Source organism: Magallana gigas, chromosome 4, assembly GCF_963853765.1.
Source record: "Magallana gigas chromosome 4, xbMagGiga1.1, whole genome shotgun sequence".
Lineage (NCBI taxonomy): Eukaryota > Metazoa > Mollusca > Bivalvia > Ostreida > Ostreidae > Magallana > Magallana gigas.
In genome coordinates, this window is record NC_088856.1 from 6,280,713 (window position 1) to 6,304,030 (window position 23,318).

General features: G+C 35.4%; 1 protein-coding gene across 4 annotated transcripts in view; it reads left to right on the forward strand.

Annotated features, from left to right (window-relative positions):
• LOC105319270 (uncharacterized) overlaps nucleotides 1-23,318 on the forward strand; it is a 45,120-nt gene that overhangs the window by 17,258 nt on the left and 4,544 nt on the right. For 3 of the 4 annotated variants that reach the window (XM_034450077.2, XM_034450078.2, XM_034450076.2), the window contains exons 2-9: nucleotides 1,485-2,496; nucleotides 6,310-6,480; nucleotides 7,127-7,195; nucleotides 7,567-7,686; nucleotides 7,974-8,366; nucleotides 8,725-8,859; nucleotides 12,437-12,502; nucleotides 20,395-20,673. In XM_034450077.2, the coding sequence (XP_034305968.2) occupies nucleotides 1,537-2,496; nucleotides 6,310-6,480; nucleotides 7,127-7,195; nucleotides 7,567-7,686; nucleotides 7,974-8,366; nucleotides 8,725-8,859; nucleotides 12,437-12,502; nucleotides 20,395-20,673 (2,193 nt within the window). In that variant the 5' untranslated portion in view covers nucleotides 1,485-1,536. The remainder of the gene's footprint in view (nucleotides 1-1,484; nucleotides 2,497-6,309; nucleotides 6,481-7,126; nucleotides 7,196-7,566; nucleotides 7,687-7,973; nucleotides 8,367-8,724; nucleotides 8,860-12,436; nucleotides 12,503-20,394; nucleotides 20,674-23,318) is intronic. The other variant, XM_034450079.2, reaches the window with a different exon arrangement.

Here is a 23,318-nt window from a genome sequence, read left to right on the forward strand (position 1 = left end):
TGTATTGTAAATCCGTAGTTCTCTTTTAGTTTATGATTAATTCACAGAAACCTGTGTTATCTACACCAAAGATCGTCCGGAATCAACTGCTCAATGTAACCCAAAGCTTCCTTTGACGTTGGACATTGATTATAGCAGTTGTCCCGATCATTATTGTCGTGGTCATGTTTGCCAAAAAAAACCAAAAACCCCAAAAACCCATGGACATTTGTCATCAAGATATTTAGTCGGACCATTTAAGTATATGTATTTCATTTTTCTACTTTAATCTAAATAAAAATATTCAGTATTTTCTGAAAAATATTGGAACTGTCATTGAAAATGTAAAGATTGCTTTGCTTGCTATGTCAAAACGGTCCCGGATAAGTTTTTCAATAATTCAAGCTTTTATTTTCTCATTGATTGAACAATCTCTGTGATGAGAAAACCTTTTCTTAGCTATTAAACATAATCACCTCTGCAGATCTGTAAATTACAAATTAAAGAGCCATGTTTGTCGAGTTTCACTTTAATATACTACTTGAAAGACCGGAGAGTTACAGAAATAGGAAATGGTACACGTGTATACGTATTAACTAATAAAAACACTGTCTAGACGAGATGGTCAGTGAGTGCAGGTGCAAGGTCACGTGATCACGACACAGCTCTTTCACAGCACCTCGGGTAGCCGGCTAGGCTGGACAATACACTTGTTTGTGTTTTATCGATACTGAGATCGATATTTTGTCTCCCTACATCAGCACTGACCGTGTGATCGACGAATTGAACTCTTTTTTACCTCTCTCTGTTCATCTTGATGAAAGAACAAATCTATAATTATAAGAAATATTCTATGTTACATCGCTGTATTTAGATCTCGCGAACACGCTCTGTCTCTCTCAGAGAGAGAGAGAGAGAGAGAGAGAGAGAGAGAGAGAGAGAGAGAGAGAGAGAGAGAGAGAGAGAGAGATTTATCATTAATAAAAATAACGATTTTCTAATCAATTTTTATTGATTATATTAACACGATTTAAAGATTTCATTCATGTTTTTACTTCTGCGTTTGATGTTTGAAATTAAAACATAAAACATTACTCCTTGTCGAACGAAACAACTGATAATTACAAGGTTAAAAACGTAATGAAAAAATTGAGTACGCATAGAATTGGAATTACTCTCTGGATCAAAGTATACTTCCATAGATTTACATTCGTCTTGAAACCTTCTTGTGATGTTAGAAGAGAGAAGGCTCACTCAGGGTATTGAATTTTTGCCGAACAACAGACCGTCTGGGCTGTTGACTTGGAAAGTATTTCAAATACAGGAAGATTGCATATTTAAACACACTACCGTTTTAAGTTTTAATTTCATTTTCAGTGTAAACAGATGTGACTTTGAATGATAAGACTACTTCTTGTTACTATGGCTTGTAGAAGAGAACTTGTCAGAAAAGAGGAAACGCGGGATTGGGATTAAAGATTGTTTCTTGTCTTTGTATCTTACAGAATGATTGCTGATCCAATGCAGTGAGTGAATCCGTTTAAGCAGGACTTAGGGATGGGTACAGGGTTCAGTGTAGTATGCTCGAGCAAAAGATCGGTCATCATCTCTAACAGTATCCAGGCAGTCAGAAAGGACCCGGATGTGGAAGCGGACGACACGCCTGTCAGAATCCCGAGTAAACTTCATGCTTGCGAGTCACGTGACTCCGGTATAGTCGAAAACGAGATTCCTCATTATCTAAGCTTTAGTCGCCCGGATGTGAACATAGAGGACGAAATATTTGAAGACGACGTTCAAAATGACAGCGACAATTCCGACGATACGGTGTATAGACTGGAACAGTTAGAAAACAAACCATCGCGTCCCCATTCCTGTCGCTTAGGAAACCGGGGTAACACAGCCAAGAACAGGAAAAACAAGGACTCTCTTGTACAGGAGGAGAAATTAGTCAGAATATTACGCCAATCCAAATCCTCGAACCAAGACAGACTGACCGATGATGAGCAGGATGATCTTGACAGAGAGGACAGTTTCTACCAAGGATTTCGAGTAGAATCGGCGCGTAGAGGAAATAAGCGCAAAAGTGCCAAAAGTTATAAAAGTGACGGAAAAAGGTCCTCGAGGACAATTACCGATCTGAACAGCTCTTCTGACAATGACGATGTAAGTGACTCCGAAGTCTGGACAATTCCAGACGAGACCGACACACTTTCTCCCGGAAGTAAAGGACAAGGGAACCGGAAAGGATGGGTAATGGAAGAAGGCGCCACCACTCGGGAGTCATCAGGTTCGACAACTCCAACCTCTACCAGATCGGGACAAACGATAGACTATTACAAAATTGTAAGTGAGAGCTACGAAAGATATGATGCCAATCTGGCCAAGAAAGCAAGCGAGCGGTCCATATCGAGCATCCTACTAATGCCAGTTGACGGGTTTCACACCCCTACTAACTCAGTGGAATTACTTGATACTTCGTTTAATAGCTTTCCATTACCATACCACTTGCAGCGGGTGAGTGCACCACACATTAACAATCCGTATACAATGCTCCTCACCGTACGGTTTTCTCTTTATATATTCAATAGTAACATCCGGTTTTTTTGTAATGCATTTTGATAAAGCCAAAACTTACAAGGCTTATTTTTCTGTTTAGTAACGAAAACTTATTAGAATAGTCAAGCTTACTATTCGTGTAACATATGATAAAGATACATGTAGGACTCGTTCCATTCGATATTCGGAGGGTTATTCACAGCACCACAGTGATTCTTTAATCAGTAAATTTAATTTGTTTTTCTTGCAAACGTGTGAAGTCATTGTCAGTGAAATATTTTCAAATATCAAAAAGGCTTCATTTTAATAACGTGAGGAGCATTGTACACATAGCTTGATTATAGCTTGATTATAGCTTGATTATAGCACATTTTGGTTAATCAATATTTGTTTAATTCATTAACGTGTCTTATGTGACACACCGTTTACTTTTTTAAACAGTAAATCAAAATCAGTATCTTTACCCATATTTATTCAGCAAAAGGTATACCTTGCATGTTATATGTTAATACTTATATTTTGCACTTTAGTTTTTACAATATAGGCTTTTCACCTCCATTTTTCCCCTACAACCAGTATTTTTTTTCGTATTTGTTACTGATATCAAAAATATACGTTGTGAACATTTATATTCATAAAAGAAAACGCAACTTTTTAGAGAAAATGATTTCAAGTGTTACATTTATTTTCAAAGAAAAAAGGGGGAGACCATGGAAACATTTTCAAAACGTTTTCATTTTTATTATTATGTTGATTTTAATATTTATGATTAATATTCAAATTGTTATCATTTTCATTTTTATTTATTTAGAAAAATATTGCGGAAAAATTGAATTAATCTGAATTAAGGGATTTTATTATATTTCTGTAAAGACGAGCATATAATATTAAGTAAAAATCCCCGATTCAGTCTAATTGTGAGTCAAATTATATTACGCATTCGTAGAAAGCCGTTCATAAAGTGTTGTTTTTTTTCGTAAATCGACGGCTATAAATTAGCGTTTAAAATGTGTGTAGGCAGGAAAAATTGTTTAAATATTACAGGTTAATTTAAAGTTTTACATGAAGGAAAAATTAAATTCGATAAAATAATGAATAGTCCATAACTTGTCTGACTCTAAAACTGTTTTATGAGCTAAGCGTCTGCATTTAAAAAAAAAATATCATCAATGCATTCCAAAACATAAAAATTACAACGAATGTCATAGTCAGCATATCTCTACTTTTAAAATATCAAAGAAATTTGCAACCATATAATTTCAGAAATTCAATATTTCGGCTGACAGAAATTAATATTTGATATAAATCCATCAGGGGGTAGGGGATTCATTTAATCAAACTATGATTATTTAATAATTACATTTAAAAGTTTCCACGAAATGTAACGTCCGCCGTGAATTAAGAAAATATAAAACTATAATGTTCGCGATCTATTCCTTAGTCAACAGAAGAATTTGATTTAAAAAAAGAGAAAGATATATAGATATGACAAACATGGAATGCTGCATGCTGGGTTCAACAGTTGTAAGTCGATCTCTTATATCTTATATATCAAATAGTTCTCTTTAAGACACTTAATGCACATATTTATTTATTGCAATTTGATTTAAAAGCCTGCGCTTTTTTTACGGATAGATGTGTAAGTTGCCTGGTTTTATTGGGGGTGATGGGTGACGCTTGGCGAAGCTTGATTGTGTGTTGTGTTTATGATTTAACGGATTACGTAAAAGTTTTCTCAACTTGAAGATTTTTATTTCTTAAATTTATGGTCATTTTAATGATTCCTTTACATCTCTAGCGAGAAGTGAATAGAGTTTTAAATACGCTTTAAATGTTTGTTTTGGGATATTATGTAATATCTCACAATTTTTTTCTTCAGACGATTCAAATTCCGTGTCCTTCACAAGACTACAAAAACTATTTTCAACCTTCGAAATTTTTTTTTTAATTTGAACTGTCCTTTTACTTTGGATATCAACACATGTACACCACTACACATGTGAATAAGACAAGAATATATTTAAATTTTTATAAATCCTTTTGAGTTTTAAAAAATATTACATGCATTATCGTAACAAATACATGTATTTAGAAGTGATTAAGTGATAGCTACAAGAATGCGATTTTCATTTGTAGCGAGAATGGATTTATCTTCGTAATAATATAAAGGACGTAGCAGTGCTTCCCATTTTAGTTTTTTCTCTCTCGTTATTTTCTGAGTTCATCCAGGCATAAGGTCCAGTAATCAGACTCTTCTTTTGATATAAACACATTAGTTTACTTCATTTCCTCTGATTAATTCTTCATGTAAGCCGTCAGTGGGGATATAACTCAGTAGGTCATCCCTATCCCTACTTTACGAGTAGTACCGGTGAATTATATATTAGCTATGCAATACATCTAATTCTTTTGGATCGAGAAGATACCTTGATGAGGAATTTGTCAGATCTTCTTATACAAAGCCAGTTTTTTTTTATGTGTTTCTTATTAAATGTACCTATAAATGTAAAGTACCTAATGGAGCGCAAATTAAATACCTACATGTATAAGAAGTCAAACTTAAATTCTCTCACTAACTGTAGAATTATATCATTTATCCAGGAAACTTTGATTCTGATGAAAAGAGAAATAGTCTTAATATACATGTAAAAATTAACTTGATTCCTATAAGAGAAATAGGATGAACTTTGAAACAGGAAAAAAGTCAATCAAAGGAAGACACATACGGTCCTAAAAGTGTCGCCTCACGTGGTTTCGTTATTTGATTTTATTTTTAATTTTCTTTAAATAATTTGTATTTTATCATTAAAAATTTGATTACTATGAATCTTTGATGATTAAGAATCTAACACTGCCAGAAATCTTTTGAAACCAAGAAGATGGAAATTGTTTAGCGCATTGATAGCCCAGGCCCTAATTTATTGACGGTGTTTCACCCCACGGCTTGTTGCACACACTGATTAAGGTCCATTGTCCACCTCAACGTTTAGGTAATATCAAATACAATTATTGATAAAATACACCAGATTAGGGTTTGTACGAACAACGTTTTTAAAGAGGACCGACTATCCTGAAAATCTCTCCACATTTCTAATATAAGATCAAAATTTATATAAAAAAAATCTCTCATAGGATGTTGGTTTTGAATAATTCAGACACGGGGCGGTAAGTGCAGGGATGAGGAATTTCATTCGGTGTATTGGAAATCCTTTGGAGAATTACAGACTTTTGTCGCGCGAGCTATGTCGTTGGGTGCATGTGTAAAAAGTACCCGACTGAATCAAATAATTAATTTTGTAGGACGCAAGTCGATCTCTTTGATAAAGTACGAGTAAACGACTTGTAATTAGGACAGTCGTCTTTGAGAGCGGAAAAACAAAGGGAAAACGAAGAACTACACGCATTATATATTTATGTACAATATTGATATACATATAAAATATATTGAGCGATTTCTCGCAGTGTATCCAACCTATATGTACTTTCTCTGTCAACGTCCATTGGACAATCTGGCACGCTGTCCTTCAGACATTAACGTAATTCATTAGACTGTTCACAGCAGCGAGCGATGACACTCTATGGTCTATTGTAATACACAGCGATTGTTAAATCACTTTAGACATAGCATTTCGATGTATTTTTAATTAGGATCGATCAGAAAGGCACCGCGCGCAGCCATTGATGGTTGCTAGACTCAGAAAGGCAGAGAGCGAGAGACCAGTATTGTTTCACAGGTCGAACTCTAACATGTACATCTTTTCTCGTTGCCAGCGAATGGATGATCTGGTGACTGCGTTTCTAGACGCCCTACAAGAACGCCATTCTCAGGGTCGACTGACTCAGAACGAGTACCAAAACGTCATGAGGAACCTTCGCTATCAGTTGGTCGAGTTTGTTTTTACCTGCATTACGAGTGACGTCACGCCGCGTTTGGAAGTTACGGTAAGTTGTTACGTCAGTTACGTAATCTGTAATTTTGTGTTACACATTTTTTCCTCTCACTGTTGAATTATATATCCAAATTATATTATGATTGAAATCATCATTTCATAGATATGTCTCATATAGGGATTTTTTCAACTCCGTTTGTGTTACATGTACATTGTATGTTAAACTCGTTGCAAAATGTATCGTATATATTTATATATCATGCTGTTGACTTTTATAATTACAGACAATTTGCTTAATTTGCAAGTCTTATAAAGAACGGATCTATCGAACTATATACTAATCCAGATCAAAATGGATTTAATATGGGATCCATGTAATAGAAAGAATAACTCCAAAGTGGCGTAATAGCTAATACGCGCGGAAAATTAAATAGAACATGGTGCTCAAATGATTAATTTTAGTGAAAAAGATAATCCTTTGATCGTCAGGGCCTAAGAAATGCCTCTAGGTTTATCGTGCCTTACATACAGTAAACTCCCAAGACATTCCGTGGAAGCAAATCCTCTCCGGGGCTAATGCTTTTGCAGTTAATCTTTGACTTTCCAAATTTACAGCGGAGCTATGTAATAGAACACAGGCGGTCTTTGGAGACGTTATGTTTTAGGATCGAGTGATATTTTTTGCATCTTTTTTTCAGGCCGATCCCAACTCTGAAGCAGAGGCCGAGTGGAGTGTTCAAATCCAGCTTCGACCTTCCGACGAACACGTGAGTTGCAATTTATGACGTAAGATTAAAGCAGCGCCACCTTAAATGAAACAGTGGAAATATCTGCCTCATTGCTTGCAATGGAATGTGTATTCTGTGCTATTTCAGCTTTTTTATAACTTTTTTATATGTCGGTTAAACAAGTTTTAAAACATCATAAATAATATGTTGGTTAATTAGGTTAATTTGGCTTTGATCTTAACTTTGCACATCAAAGCACATACTTTCATGCAACTTTCGATACTTATTGACGAATATTTGCAAGTTTAAATGAATGTATTCTCATTACCAATTACAAAAATGATTCTGTCCTTAAAAGTCTTTTTGATAAAAATAGTTCGTTTTTATAAAATTGGTGTTTTTTCTTTAAGATTTTGCAAACATCAGAAAAACAGCTTGCCAGAAAACTAGCGGAGAAAGGGGACAGGATTACACGAGAGGATATCATATATCTCCTCGGGGACCATCTCAGAACCATTGAACAGCTACAGGTAATACTCTAGATTAATTACAGATCATATAAATATTGACTTGTGAGAATATATGGCTATGTTTAGCAAGAGTGCATGTGGTGCAGCTAGCGGGCATGCTTTTCCATTAAAAAGTTTGAACATAAAATAAAAATCATTAAATATGAATGGTTCAGCTTTGATAACTTATGTACGTTCATAAACCTGGAACGTTTCCCTAATTGCAGTTTTATAATGCATGTCTTATTATAGAATTTTTGCAATTGGTTGTTATTAATAATTTTTATAACTGTCATTTTTGTTTGCAGCACGTCCGCGACAATGAGAGATGCCTAACTAACAAAACCGAGGAGAAAGGAAAAGTAAGAAACCGAAATATGTCAGCACCGGTAGTAAGAAAAGAAGCCACGGTAAACTCAAAGAGGAAGAAAACCCCCGCATCCGATTTTGGAAGACCGCAAAAACCAGATGCGGTCTCTACAGCGAGGAGGACAACCCCAGGGACGATATCAAAACCAGTGAATGGAAAACCCCCGAAAAGTCCTCACAAAGAAAACCAGGCGGACTCCGACAGTGATGCTACGATAGGAAACCAATCGGATACAGACCTGAATTCTCCGGTTACAACACCGGTTATGCGGAAAAGCTTGTCCCTGGATGAAAGAAAGCTAAAAAAGACAATTAACCCATCATTAAATTCTGTACGTATTATAAAACAGTTTTATACCACTATCGTTAATTGAAGCCCCTCTCCTGTTTACCTATAAAGTTAAAGCTTGAACCGTCAGGAGTCAAATTATCGTGATCGTAAAACCAAGTATTCAGGTTATTAATTCACTACGATCAATTATACGGGTAACTGCATTTTTATGTTTACTTTAATAAAAACCTAAGAAGTGGAGAATAAAATCTGTAAATATAAGCGTACAATTGATTTTGCTAATCAAGCGATGGATGGCTGGGGTTAAATTCGTGTCAGATTTGGTCCGTTCGTTAGCGCTTTTAGAACGGGTGTCAGGTCGATGAATGTCATTTGAGATCTTTACATACCTCTTGTAGGCAGACAATCGAACTTGTCTGGCTTCAGACCTCTCCGGACAGATTTGGCGGGAACGAGCCAGACTGTCCGCAGACGACATTCTCAAGCTTTTGAACAACGCTCGGGATCGGATGTGCCGCCATGGGAACGAAGAGGTGAGTTATTTTTGTTATTTCACCCCTTTTATCTTTTTTTGGATAAAAGCAAGAATTTGTGTCACACAATTAATTAGTGGCGACCTTTAATGAGTGGCGACCATTTTATATTGCATTAGTGAAAACCCCTTGCAGAGGAAAATACACTTTTGAGTCGCAACATACGCGAGCGAAGCAACCATAAAGTTTTGCCAAAGCACAGCTATTTTAGGTTTAAAATGGTTAATAATTCGTAGAAAGGTTAAAAAAATACTTCTAAAGATAAATTTGTATCATGGTTATTGATTAGAATTTCTTGAAACCAATCTAACGTTTATTTAAGAATTTTAATAATCTTCTTAGATATCATAGATAGTGGACAGATTTCAATTAAAGAAATGCGTATTTCGCATCCATAAACCTATTGAACAAACTTAACTAGAACACGCTTAAAAAAGATTAATAAAAAGAACAAGTATTGAGGACATTTAATTAAAGGTTGCGAGAGTTGTCTGCCTTTGGGCAGGATCTACTCAATGAAATGACACGTTTATTTGAGTTTTGAATTTGCAATTTCGTTTGGCAATTAAGTAAACATAAAATGCTTAGCAAGCATATTTTTTGTGAAAAAAAGGTCACTGTCGGAAACATTGGATGGCCTTGACTAAGTCAGTAAGGGCGAAATCATTTTCTTTTCCAAAAAGAGCATTTTATTCAAAAACTTGGTAATAGTGGTGAAAAAGATGCAACATGTTTAAGCAGTGATGGTGAGAGATGATTTCGAACAATTAACTTAAGACATTTCAAGCTTGCAAAGTGTACACCCTTGCCTAAAAAGAAGAATTACTTGTTTAAATTCTTCATAAAAATATACAAAATTAAAAAAGAAAAACAAAGGCAGAAATACCTGTGCATCGTATGAGCTACTTTAGCTTGCTACTACATACATGTACATGTATGATCAATCATGTTGCTGTATGAAACATCTCCATTCTGTACTGTAAGTTTTAAATGATAGATTGAACTTTCAAGTTCGCCCCTCTTTAAAATCTCCCCAAAAACCATGTTTCTCTTAAACCTGTTTGTCTAGGACTTAAGGACATGCATTGATGCCCTAACGCCTTCAAAAACCGCAGTCTAATAATTGGTCTGACTTTAGTATACCCGCAATAACAGATGTGACATGTCCCGAAAAGTGCAAATCATGTAGGCCTTAAGCTGTTCAACAAATAAGATTGATACATGTTTAATATGAAAGGGCCTTGTCATTCATACCTATTGAACAAAAAATATTGATATGGCCCTGTCCCGAATTAATAAATTATATTGCAATATTTGCACTATAAAGAATCAAATCTCGGTCAAAGTCGTTGATAGACACGCTTTTAAAAATTAAAATCGCGTAGTCGTATTGGGGAGTAAATCTTATGGCGGTGTTATATTTCTACCACCGTGGCCGCTCGGATTTCCTGAGACAATGCTTACGCAACGTGCGTGAATCATGCTGGGACCCAAAACGTAAGTGTTGCGTCACGAAATCGGTTTTGGGCTTCCAGCAATGTATGAAAAATGAATGGAGAAAATGTCGCAGACGACACGCGACGTAGCGGAATGTCATTGAGATCAAATGGGTCTTACTCGATAGTCGAGATAGATCAATAATTACTGAGATGGAGAATCAGATAGCCAGAAGCAACACAAAGGAAAGAAAGTCGGTACTCTTGCTCTTTGCCCAAGAAAAAGTGCACCGCAATGGTTATTTTAAACTAAAATCCAATTTTATCATTTCGAGGGATCAGGGAAACTTTTAAACTGGGCAAAAATACAATTGACTGAGTTATTTTGCCAAATCATTTACACGATAGCACCTGCAATAATTTACTGGTTGTGGCATTGGGTTGAGAAGGTTATATAGGCGAAATCTTAAAGATGACTATCTTTCAGGATAAATAGGTACAAAGCAATTTTAAGTCCTAGCAAGCAGACAGTCCAAAGTGGCCGTGTGTGTTACATATAACTTGCGGTTTCTTCTGCAATTGTCATAAGACTCACTAATTTGAATCTTTGTAGCTTTTGGTTACTTCTGCGATTGTTGTAAGACAAATATTTTGAACCATTCAGCCGGTTTTGTGCAATCATATGGCCGAGTACTTTTTGTAACAAAAAAAAGAAAGAAAAAGGCGCACTTTAATGTCAAAATATAAATATTTCTTTTAACGGGACACTAACTAGAACGAAATTCAAAACCGTCGAGGCATCGACCCGCTTTAGCGACAATTACTCTCTGACGCAAAAAGCAAGAAAAGGCAAAAGTATGCCCATAACCACCCCATAAAAAACAGAACTATTGCGATCAATGTGAGGGGTTATAAAGCATTGTTCTGAATGGAGCTTAGTGAACGTGGCGGGGGATGTTTTTAGATGATAGATTTTGTGATAAGCGGCACGTCATTCTTACAGCACATCCAGAAACCTATAGTCAGACTAGTCCATTGTTACCGGCTCACATCAATGTACTGTACAACCATTAACCCGATAGTGACTCCTTACAAACAACAAGGCTTTATTCCCCGTTAATATATAACTGTCGATAGGCTTTATAGATATTGCTAATTAAATAATATCGGATGACAATCGCGTACAAAAGAGAAAATCACCATCAAATACCGGTTTTAGGAAATACATGTATTAACCCACTAAATTTTGATTTTTTTTATGGTATAGACGCAAGATTGTTTTGTCGAGTTGCGATAAGGAGTTACGGTTCTTGGAAGGATTTCGAAACACTTGTCAAGCAAGTTTCCCAATAAAACAAGATTGTAAGGAGTTCGTTCTGGTAATCTTGAGGTTAATTGCACAATTGATTATCTTTTCAATACAGTAAGTCATTGTGCTGATCTCTCCAGCGCCGATTTAATACTTAAAAGCACTTACAGTATCATTAGCACGGGTCTCAGATAGGGAACGTTATCAGAGAAGCAAACAAATGGACGACACTTACTGAAGTACCCCCAAACAGACAGGTGACTGAGGGTCACCTGGCGCTACGTCATCATAGGACAGGTACACAAAGTAAACATTATTATACCTGTATATTAAATATTAATCGTGTTTTATATTTTTTGGTCTTATGTCTGAACCCGTCGATTGTTTTACGAACCTTGTGTACCGGCTTTGATCACATAGGGTCTGGAAACAAATTGCACATCAAGCATATTTGTTTATACCCTGGTCATCCACTTAATCGTCAATTGTTTTACATTTGCGAAAGCGTCAATGGCACCAATGTCTGGCTCAGTCTATCAATGAAAAGTTGTGTTCTCCCCCCACTAAACTAAACTTAATCCAGGCCATATTGGTTTTCGATTTCCGCGGGTATTAAGAGAGAGGGCTTGATTGTGAGATCAATGGTATAAAACGTTACCGCAAAGACTCTCAGCTTGCCTTTTATCTTTTATTTATCAAATATGAAAATATGATTGATAAACAAAGCAAAGGTCTTGGGAAAAATTGCTTTACATTGAAGCTTGAACCTCGATGTTTTCAATACATGCAAATGACAAATATTTAACTCCAATTTCATTATTAATTTTTGCAGAACTCGGATAAACCGAAAACAAGTCAAGAGAAGACACGGCCTCATTCTGACGGCACAACTAACAATGTGAGTGTTGGTTTGAAAAAACCCATTGGTATCTAAATGTGCAACTTGTATACCATTGTAAATAGTATATCAGTTGAATGTATCCAGTGTAGCATTGTTTAATACCTTGGTCTGTGGTACATGTATGAACATTTTGTGTAAACTTTTTCAGTCATAGGTTGATAGATACTACATGTAGTAAGCTATGTGTGTTGTAAGACGAAATACTGCAGAACTTGACGTATTGCATTTGAAAGCTTACGTCTCTTGAAAAACCGAGGTGTATGGTGTACACGTAGTAAGGGGCACCTCTATCTTACTTGTACATTATTTACTGATACCCGAGTCTCAGGGCTTTACTGTCCCTCCCCCGCCCACCTCACCCAGAGACATAGGTTGATCGGTCAGCTGTGTGTTGTCAGAGGTAGATTTGGTTTTTTTTAGGTACTTATACATATACTACTGAGTCGCTTACATACTTAAGGATTTATTAAAGACCAATTTTTGCTCAGTTCACCATACTGCTGATCATTCAAATATACAGAAAAATTAATATGATCAAATCATTTCCATACACTGTTACTACCAAGTGTTCTCAGGACTTAAGAACAATATACTGCATGAGTAACACAAAGCCATCACTGATATCAACAATGTCCGCAAAGATTAATGAAAGACATAAAGTTTTTAATGAGTATCAGTCCTGTTTATATTGGGGTTTAAGCGATCTTAATATTTCAGTTTAATCTTTTCAATACATATCGTTTAGATATTTTATTGTATGAAAGCCCAAGGTCAGCAAGTTTTTTTTCAGTATTGGGTAAATAGTCTGGCAAAAATCCCTGACATTGACCTTAGTATATAAGCTTGGTACATGTACCATTTACACTAAATACAGAATAAAGTCATGCATTATATACATGATTTAAAGTCAGAACTGAAAAAAGTTACATTGAAACGTCTTTTAAGACAGTGTTGAAAATGTAACAGACAACGCAGCATTATAATGAAATTGTCCGAGAAAACAGAATATATTGCTATTGAGGACAGAAATTTAGGACACACAGGGAAATTTATGTTTTAAGATACACGGGGGGAGAAGGGTCTCTTTAAATCGCGTAGGAGAAAATATAAAAACACTTTCGAAACCAGAGAGGTATTGCACGAAGACACTCGTTACATCACAACAATTAAACTATAAATAAAATACTTCTGTTTTGGAAACATGCGGAATAGGTTTGGAAATCGATATTCGAAATTTTAAACTACTGTTCCCTCTTGAAATGATGAGATTATGTAATGGAATAAAAGTGATTTGCTAGGATTTATAAGAGGTGTTCAAAGACAAGGAATATTTCATACTCGACATCAGAATGCCCCTGCTAAGTTTTATCTCGTTCGTTTCGACTTTGTTTTGTAAACAAATGTCTCTTGGTCAAGTTGTACGGTCCAAACTTGGAGATTTGTACGTCATTGATGTCTGGAAATCTTGAACACTGGGATATTGTTCAGGTCGTAGCACCAAAAACAAACGGCTTGTTAATGTGCACAATCTATAGCAATCAATCAAAACTAACATATACTGAATGTTAAAAATGGGCAGAATTCGAGAATGGTTTTAACAATTTTCCATTAATTCTATTTGTGTGGTACCATAGAGACAAATACATGTAGTCATATATTATTTTTTCTGTACGTTCTATTTTGGCTACTGACCTTATTTTCACCGCAAAAGTTGATCAACATATTTTTTCTGTAAGGTAGTGCTGTTATGTCTTTATCCCGTTTAAATTAAACTTTGATCCCTTTTAAAGCGATTTTTGAACAAAAGATTGTATTCATCTCAAGTAAATCTACCTACAATAAGATAATAAAGTTCAATTTAGGAAGTACTTTATGAAAATCGTATAATCTTGCATCGATAATACCAATTCAATTAGAATTGAGTACACGTTGACAAATTCTTTTTGACAATCGTCCCCTCTTCATATGTACAGGGATATTCATTTATAGTTCTAAGCAAAGTTTAAATTTAAATTCTAATTTTTCACTATAAGAAAATATGAAATTTAAAACAACGTATTTGTAATAAAAGTCGAAACTCAAACGATGCACTCAATATAATGAACTTATTGCAAGTTACAATACTTGGTTGACTTGGTTGACAACGGTATAGTACGTTTGTTATCGACCTCATTAGTACCGTAACCACAAACGATGCTTGAAGATGATAAAAAGATGCAAACTTTGGCTAAAATCTCGATAACGGTGTTGAATAAATCTTGAGAGGAAAGATAAAGTACTGCTTGATAGAGGTACTAATGTCCTCATCTGGAAAATACTCAAGTGCTTCCTTGGACCTAACTACACAGGCAGACCATCGTCTGTCAAACGATTGGCTATGTGAATTCTGAATTACAGCTTTAATAGTAATATATTGTTAAGGCCAATTCATCAGACTCGACTCTAGATAAAATGTCCATAGAATTCTCTGGAAAAAATTATGTTTTATGTTCATAACGAGCTGTTATGGCTATCTGCATTAATAAAGCGTTCCGATACACATTTTTTTTCGGGGGGGGGGGCGGCGGCGGCGGCATTCGTATATACAAAGGAGAGTGCTGCATCATCATTTTTTGATTCATTTAGTTCATGAATACTTTAACCCGTAATTACATGTACCTCTGAAATCCTGACAAACCAAATGACTTCAATTAATCAGAATCACGGGGTTCTTACGCTACATGGAATTGCAAAGAAAATTCCTACAAATTAAACTGTTAGGTGTTAATATTTTATCGTTTTTGTCCGTCTTTTATACAAGTGTAGTACTTGTAGATATATGTACTTGCCAGAAATGATATGCGTGTTGCAAGTTTGATATTTTGCGAAATGAACTTCTATGTTTTAAAAATCCATTAAGTGTCAAATCTATATTGGTAGTTTACTGGCCTAGTAATCAAATCTAGACCCTCTATAAAAATACACGCTTAATCAATATTGATATTCTGACCAGTCAAAAGTTGTACGATCTGTCACGCTTAACGCACGAGGTGGCAGAACATCATTTTTATGAAATGAGAGCTACTAAATAGGTGTTTTAATGTACGTAAATACGTAGGTACTTTTTTAATGTATTTTTTTAACGTATGTTCAAGTCTTAGAGAAGTGATTCCCTTCATGCTAAGTTTTATTTACCGACATCTGGATAATGCCGGAGTTCTCATGTCAGACATGCAGTGATTATCAAAATAGCCGGCAGACTGTTGACAAAAAGGCTCAAGCACTGCTACTTATTGGAGTAAAAAAAGAATTCAAAGTGAAGAATTAGAATGGAGTATATTTATATGTATACAGAAATCAAAATGTCACTGGTTTGAAGTGGTCCGGTCTCTCAGGGGTCAACTGTAATTTATGCTTCGTCACAAGTCTGGTGCATGTTGCAAGCAAAAGCTGAGAGAGGGAATCTTGGAGGTCAAATTATTTACCCTATCTTGATTTATGCATGTGTCTCTACCTTATTCATATACTAGTATATACCTCTTCTGAGGGAAACAAATCGATTTTTTTTAAATTTCCATAACTGTGCCAGTAGTGCGTGTTAAGTTATCTTGCTTAAAAATATGGATTCTTAAATTTTGTTGATTATTTTTTCCTTTTAATTATTTCATATACCCATTGTTAGATTTGTCTCAATGTCTCAATAATCCCATGCATCGCATATTCAAAGTAAATATTCAAAATGGATACAGTTTGCCCAATGTAAACGTGACTGAGTTCATACATGTCATGCCCCTTATTTCAAGTTTGCATTTCGCCAAATGATTGCTTTTAATGTGTAGAAATTAAACAATGCCGAACTTTATTCATGTCATATAGAAACCGGTAATCGATTTTACCCGGTAGATTACTACGCTTGATTGATAAGTTAAATTAAAATCGGTTTTTCCTTCAAAATATAAAAGATCATATCATTTTTTATTTCATTGAAAAGGGGACCAACGAAAATGTCTTTTGTAATAAAGAATTTGCGGGACTGGAATACTTGCTTAGCGGTCATTTTTCTGAAGGACCCTTCAACAGACAATGAGGGCTCTTAAAGCCTTCCTGCCGTGTGACTTTGATTTTTGAAACTAAATTCCAAGTTCGTTTACATAATACTGTTTGCACAACCTTTCATTTGGTCTAGTAGCTGGAGAGAAAACCCCCTTCATTGTTTAGGGCCACCAAATGCCCCTGTAGTGGCAGGGCGTAGATTACTCAAAATATGGTCATCTATTCGCATTGTTAACCCCCAAACCGAGTCTTACTGAGGAATGCTTATGAAACAGTTGATCAGATCACACAGTGGGTGTACGCTTTAATTCTCATCGATGTTTAATACACATCTTGGCCCGGCTTAGCGACTTAATCCACTAATATTGAGGAAAACCCACGCGAGGCCCTCCTGCTAGCTGGGTAGTAGCGCAAAAATGGTGACAACAGCTAGAGTCATGCAAAGTTTTGCCGAGATTCAGCCCTCGTTTATCGTGTATTTTGTTGTTAATCGTCTTAATGGCTTGCTCATAAGTAGACTTCGTTTAATTTGCCGGGAAAGAATTAAATCGCAGGTGTATATTGTCGGATCGAAACGGCTTATTTTGACTGGAACTGCCAAGAACGATCAAACAGGACAGTTATCTCCTACGTGTATCTTTTATAATAAAACTGAAGTAGAAATCAATAATCGTTGATTTTTAAATGACTCCACTCGTTAAATTTAATTTCAAATTGATTTTTATTAAAAGTTTTAAAAGAAGGGTATTATAACGTTAAAACGCTATTACTTTGATAAAACCCATAAGGCTTATCAGCGGCAAGAGATGGCGACACCTCTACATTAACCGAATTTCTTCGGGACAAATTGAATGCATTTTTAGATCACTTATTTTTTTCTCCAAATGTTCAGTTATCAAAATTCAATTTAGATTACATATTTTAAAAAACGTATAACGTTAACTGTATGTATTTATCACCATACATAATATCACTTACGTATTATTTGGAAATTTAAAATTGTTTCATAAGCAGTTTGTATGATTTAGTTATTCATGTATGGAGACGCTATGAACCCTATTAAACTATTTGGAATTATAAAATATTTTATTACACGATAAAAAAAAAAGTTAGACACAAATTGCTCCAGTTTGTTGCAAAGCTGAAATCGTCAGCGGCCATCCTACGCTACACGTATTATTTATGAATATCGATCAAAAGTATGATATATGTTTTTTGTAAGAATGTAACATAATATGGGCCATATATCCTAAAAACATCACAGGGTTTCGTCCATCTTTAATTCAGCAGCAGAATCAGAGATCCGAGTCCGTGATGATTCGGTTCAGTGGTCACAGTTCAGTGCGTTTTGACTTGTGCGATGTTCTTTGATCAAGGCATTGGGGTTAGGCTGTGGTCTGGCCAGAAGAACACGAGAGACCGCCATTAATTTGTGTATTGAATGTGAGAGTTGTACACGTGCCTTCTCTACATCTTTTGAATAATTATTGCGCAATGCGTTCACATGCAACTTAAAAAAAATGATTGGTTATGAAGCGGGGGAAGTGATGAGATCGGAGGAAATTGCAAACACCAGTCCCACTGCTACCGTTTATAAAAAAAATCTTCTTGCATTGAATAAATATCATCGACAATTAAAAAATAACCCCCTTTTACTTAAAATTCTCGTTTAATTAGTCGAGTTTCTGCAATACAAGAATAAATTTCACGACTTGCAACTAATTTGATTTTCATCGCATTATAGAAACATGAAAGGGACGTACAACGCAAATTATTTCAATTTATCCTGTGTTATTTTCTCCATTTTGAAAAGAAATGGCCTTTATTGCCTCATAATCTGCAAACACAAGCACGGAATGATCCTAGGGGAGGCAAGGGGCCCTTATTGTACGACCGAAATAACAACGGTATCAAGAATGTGCTAAAATACTTGCGGTAAATCAATAGACTTAATGCTAAATGCGCTATTTGGTTATGACCTGGAACCTTTCAATTTTGCCTTCGTTTTTCCCCGGATATACCCCAATATTGACTTGTATACATTATTGAATTTTTCAATTCTCGTAATCGTTTAGCTAAATATTTGAAGTTATATATATTCGAAGTGTTTTAAACTTAGTCATACCATTGCGGCTAAAGTCGCAAGCATCGTTTAATTCGTCTGAAAATACTACACTTTTCGTGTCTCTCTTTCAAGTAATCATTTACGTAAATACCCTGACACTTTTACTTTCTTTCTGTAAATAGCTGAAGAAATATAGTTTAGTCATCTGTTGATATTCTCTTGGGTTGTAAGGACATTGGGCATTCCGTTGGGCACTGTTTTTTGATATAAGTCACTCAGATTAAAATATTTTTGATAAGAGAAAACAGAATATTTCTCCTAATACCTTCTGTAATTTTTTTCTCTATGATGTCCGAAAATATTCAAATATTTGCTAAATGAGAAGGTGTTGGAAAGAAAGACATCAAAGCACGGAAGGTCATGACCTCTTTGGACATTATGTATTGGTTTCTGTGTAATTGGACGGGAATATCAAAACAAATTCACCTCATAAAAATCCTATATATAGATATATATACTTGGGATCAATCAAATAAAGTGTGGGCGTCAATTAGAAAAGTTTAGTGTTTATCAGACACCATTCTTGTACTTAACACTAAATTGCAGTAAGTAATGATACAACAGCAATCGCACCCTATAATCTTCTCGTTTAATTGACCTTATTCAGCAGTTTCATGTCTTGCTAAATGTATCGCTGCCTTTGTTCATCTTGTTACGCCGAATGATGTGAAAATTCAAAGTTGGAAAATCCAAAAAGATCAGTTGTAAATTGTTGTGTAATACCGGAATACTCAATTCGTATGAAACACACGCACCTGATATTAATGTAATATAACTTAGAAAAATAATTGCATGTAAATAAATTTCATGAGTCGTTTTGAGCCACAACTAATTTGAATATCCATTCTTCTGGTACCCCATCTACTTACATACATACAATGCTTTAGTGTTGACGTTCATATAACAATACTACGAGATCTTAATGTCATATTTCTGTACACTCGGCCGGTGCTCTTTGTTCCCCTCTTAAAGCGTGTCCATTAGAAAGCCCTTTGTGACACGCGCTTCTCATTCCCCTCTACATCATATAATTGAGAGTATCTATTACACAAAGGTCCCCAAACACTCTCACATTTTAAGCCGATTTTGGCAGGTTTTCCTTGGCTAGATGAAAGAACAAGTCTACATGGTCAAACAATAGGAATGAAATTTTAATATATATATTAAACCAATATTTTGGATTGTTACCGCAATACACGTTTGCCCTATTGGTATTGTTTTCTTTCACCTCTCGCTTACAAAGACCGCATTAGGTAGGGATTTACCATTGTCTGTAAAAGTCCAAAGAGAATTATTAGCTGCTTAATACCCCGTCAACGCTCCACTGAATTGCATCGAACCCTTAACATTTTATAGAACTTACGAAAGAGAATAGGGGTTTTCAGTTTAACAATGTAATTAAAAGTGTGTGCACCTACAATGCTCAGAAGTGACAGCCGGTATTCATGAAATTGTTGCAAATCAGACGGATCTTTAATTATAGATTTGCAAATGAGCTTGTGATTTTTTGGAGGAACGGAGAGTTAGATTTGTCCTTTTAACGGTTCTTGTTTATTCAGACTGAAGAGACCACATTTTTATCTACGAGATTGTGTTTATCAATCTGCTGATAATTACAATGGGGGTAGACTTTGTGAGCAAATTATGAAGTGAGAAACAAACGGATACACACATATGTCGCTAGCGACTTCCACTCGCAGGTGTCTTCTTATGTTATTTGGTCGTCTTTCAGGAAATATTGAGACTAGATAGGGAGTTTATTAAAGAAATACGGCAACTAATCCAGAGGAATGCCATCACACGGAAGGAGCTAGAAACCCAGATACTAACACATATGAAGAAGACCGGGAATATCCGAGTGAAAGCCATCTCTGTTGGTCCTGCTCCTCTGAAACATACACGCAGCCTAAATGATGCTGTCGGCGACACGCGCGCAGAGTCGTCTGCTCACAGCAACAGTAGCAGACGGAGTGAGCCGGACATGCGCAAATGGAGGGCAGATTTGGACGAGGTGAGTACAGTTAGAAAGGAGGAAGAATTGATTGAAAACAAGGGGAACCATTTGAAAGACTCTTAAATTGATAATTAAATTAGTTATGAAATCTTAGGTGACGTAAAGAACGCAGTTCCCAAAAAACTTGACAAGAAAAAAGCTGTTAAATCGGAGTTAAGACTTTAATGAGGCAGGCTTTTAGATTTGGAATTAGGTTCTTTTATTTCGGGTGAACAAACATGTGCCTCTGCTACATGTCTGTCAAGCGCTGAATACCTAGATAGCTGCCACAGATTTTGCATGTCATTTGTTAACTTACTTCATGATTATATCCACCGATTTCCGACAGAATCACGAAGCCCCTGTCATTCTATATTGATACTTAAACAAATGTTCAATGTTTACTTAAAATTCTTTCTTATGTGAAATGCGAGCTTTATTAGCCAATTGTGTTTCATTTAAGGATTTTTTGAGGTAATGTTCCACTTAAACATTTTCTCAAAAGTGATCGTAAGTGGTGTTAAAATTCTTATATACGTTTCAATGAAGCATTTAATAATGGCGGAAAATCCAGCCCTAATTTCTTGTTGCACGCCTTTATGTTCAACCCGTTTTTAAAATTTAAAATAAATCGCTCTGTCCAAGTTCTCCTTGTTGTCATCAAATTGACTAAACTTAAACATGATAAATGGATGTATGGATTGATAAAAAATCCATATAATGAAGATGTGTTTAATAAAGATTCGCTATTAACTCCTTCCTGGGAGAAAGAGCACTTCATTGGGTGTTACCCAGTGTTTATATTCCTTTGTCGAGCAAATGACACACGACTTTTTATCTTCAATGGGATCAAAATTCTGGGGCAATATTGCAAAAAAATATTACATAAAGGTCCCTCGTAAATCACTGGCTAAAAAAGGTCTATTGCCTCCCCACGTCGATATTTGCCGTGCGAGACTACATCTCTACCTAGCAAAACCTCCTGCAATAAGTATTTCAAGTACTACTGTCATAAATAAGAGCAAATCTAACCCATTAAAACGTCGTCATCCTTGAATTTCGATGGACCTATAAAATATCTTACTTAAAAAAGGTTTCCCGTATCAAATATTAAATGTATATGAGCAAGAAATTGTGTATTTGGGATGATGCACGTGAACATAGGCCATCATCTGTTAATCTTTAATCCGAAAAACGGATTATTGTCGTTACCGGATTAAGGTGTTCAGACTGCTCGCTCCACATTACCAATAGAAACGGAATACTTGACCCCTTTCCAGATCTGTTTCCACGGAACTATTTAATCGAATTAATACACACCCGGCTTTAACATTCCTAAACTAATGCATGTATTGTTTCTTCGAAGAAGATTAAACGAAAGACGACCAAGAAAATAGACTTGTGGAAAATTTCCTTAAACTTTCCTTGATTTGGATAAACTCCAAAATAGTAAACCATAAGGTACAATCCACCGACTTATATGTATCAATTTGAAACGTAAAATATACATGTATATTGTTAAATCTACTTTGCAAAAAAATAAAAATTAAAAGAGTATACCAGCATACGATAAAAACTGAGCTATCTCGTCCATTTTTTACATTAAAACTAAATGTCCAAATATTTTTAAAATAGTTGGCCTTACACGTGACCTCCCCCCTTTTTCTAAAATTCTCTTATATTACTGTTTATCCATAAATTGAATGCACAGTGTGTATTCTCAAATAAGGCCTTTTCTTTTAACACTATTAAAAAAGTGGAAAACAACACCTTATGGTTTTGATCTATGGATATGCCTTCACGGCGTATTGCGTTTTGGTTTTTAGTTTCAAACGTAATTAATTACTGCTTAAGTTGCCATTCTTTAATAGGGAACAAAATCTCACTGCAAGACACATAATGTTACTAAATTCTACCCCCAGAGGTTCGCTGGAACAATAACTAGAAAGTCTATACATTTGCTCAGCCAATCTGATAGCAGAGTGGTTTAAAATAAACCCATTGTTCTGTGTTGTTTTACCCGTTTGCTTTGTACATTGAACTTCTATGGGATCTGTTGACAAAGTGCAAATATAAACAAAGATCTATGTATCAAATTATTTTTTATTATTTTATTGTTTTTAGAATTGTCCGAGTCTAATTTGATAGAAACTACCATTTGAAAATATAGGCCATTGGCCAAATTTGGGTGGTAGTTGACCATTTCATTACATTTAAATAAGTTTATCAATGTCTGGAGGGAATATTTTTTTTTAATCAAAATGCAATAATCTCAAAGTATGTAACAGACCCTTTGTTATCCGTGTAATATGAACGGAGTCGTGCATTGAAAAGCAATCATTGCACTTACGCCTCTAACTTTACAGCTTCCTAAACATATGAGAGAGAGAGAGAGAGAGAGAGAGAGAGAGAGAGAGAGAGAGAGAGAGAGAGAGAGAGAGATTATGATCGTTTCTTTTTAAAATATAAACCCCCTGGGAGACTTAATAGTAATATTGTAGCTTGCATCTTCTCCGTTTCTTTGAAAATGAATTCTTACTAATGTTATAATAAACTCTTGAGTTTTGTTAAATTTTCCTTCAAAACGATAGAAATTATTCCTGTCTGCAACAGGTGTATACTGTGACAATGGCCCCAGCGCTTCACGGGGTGTTTAGAACCCA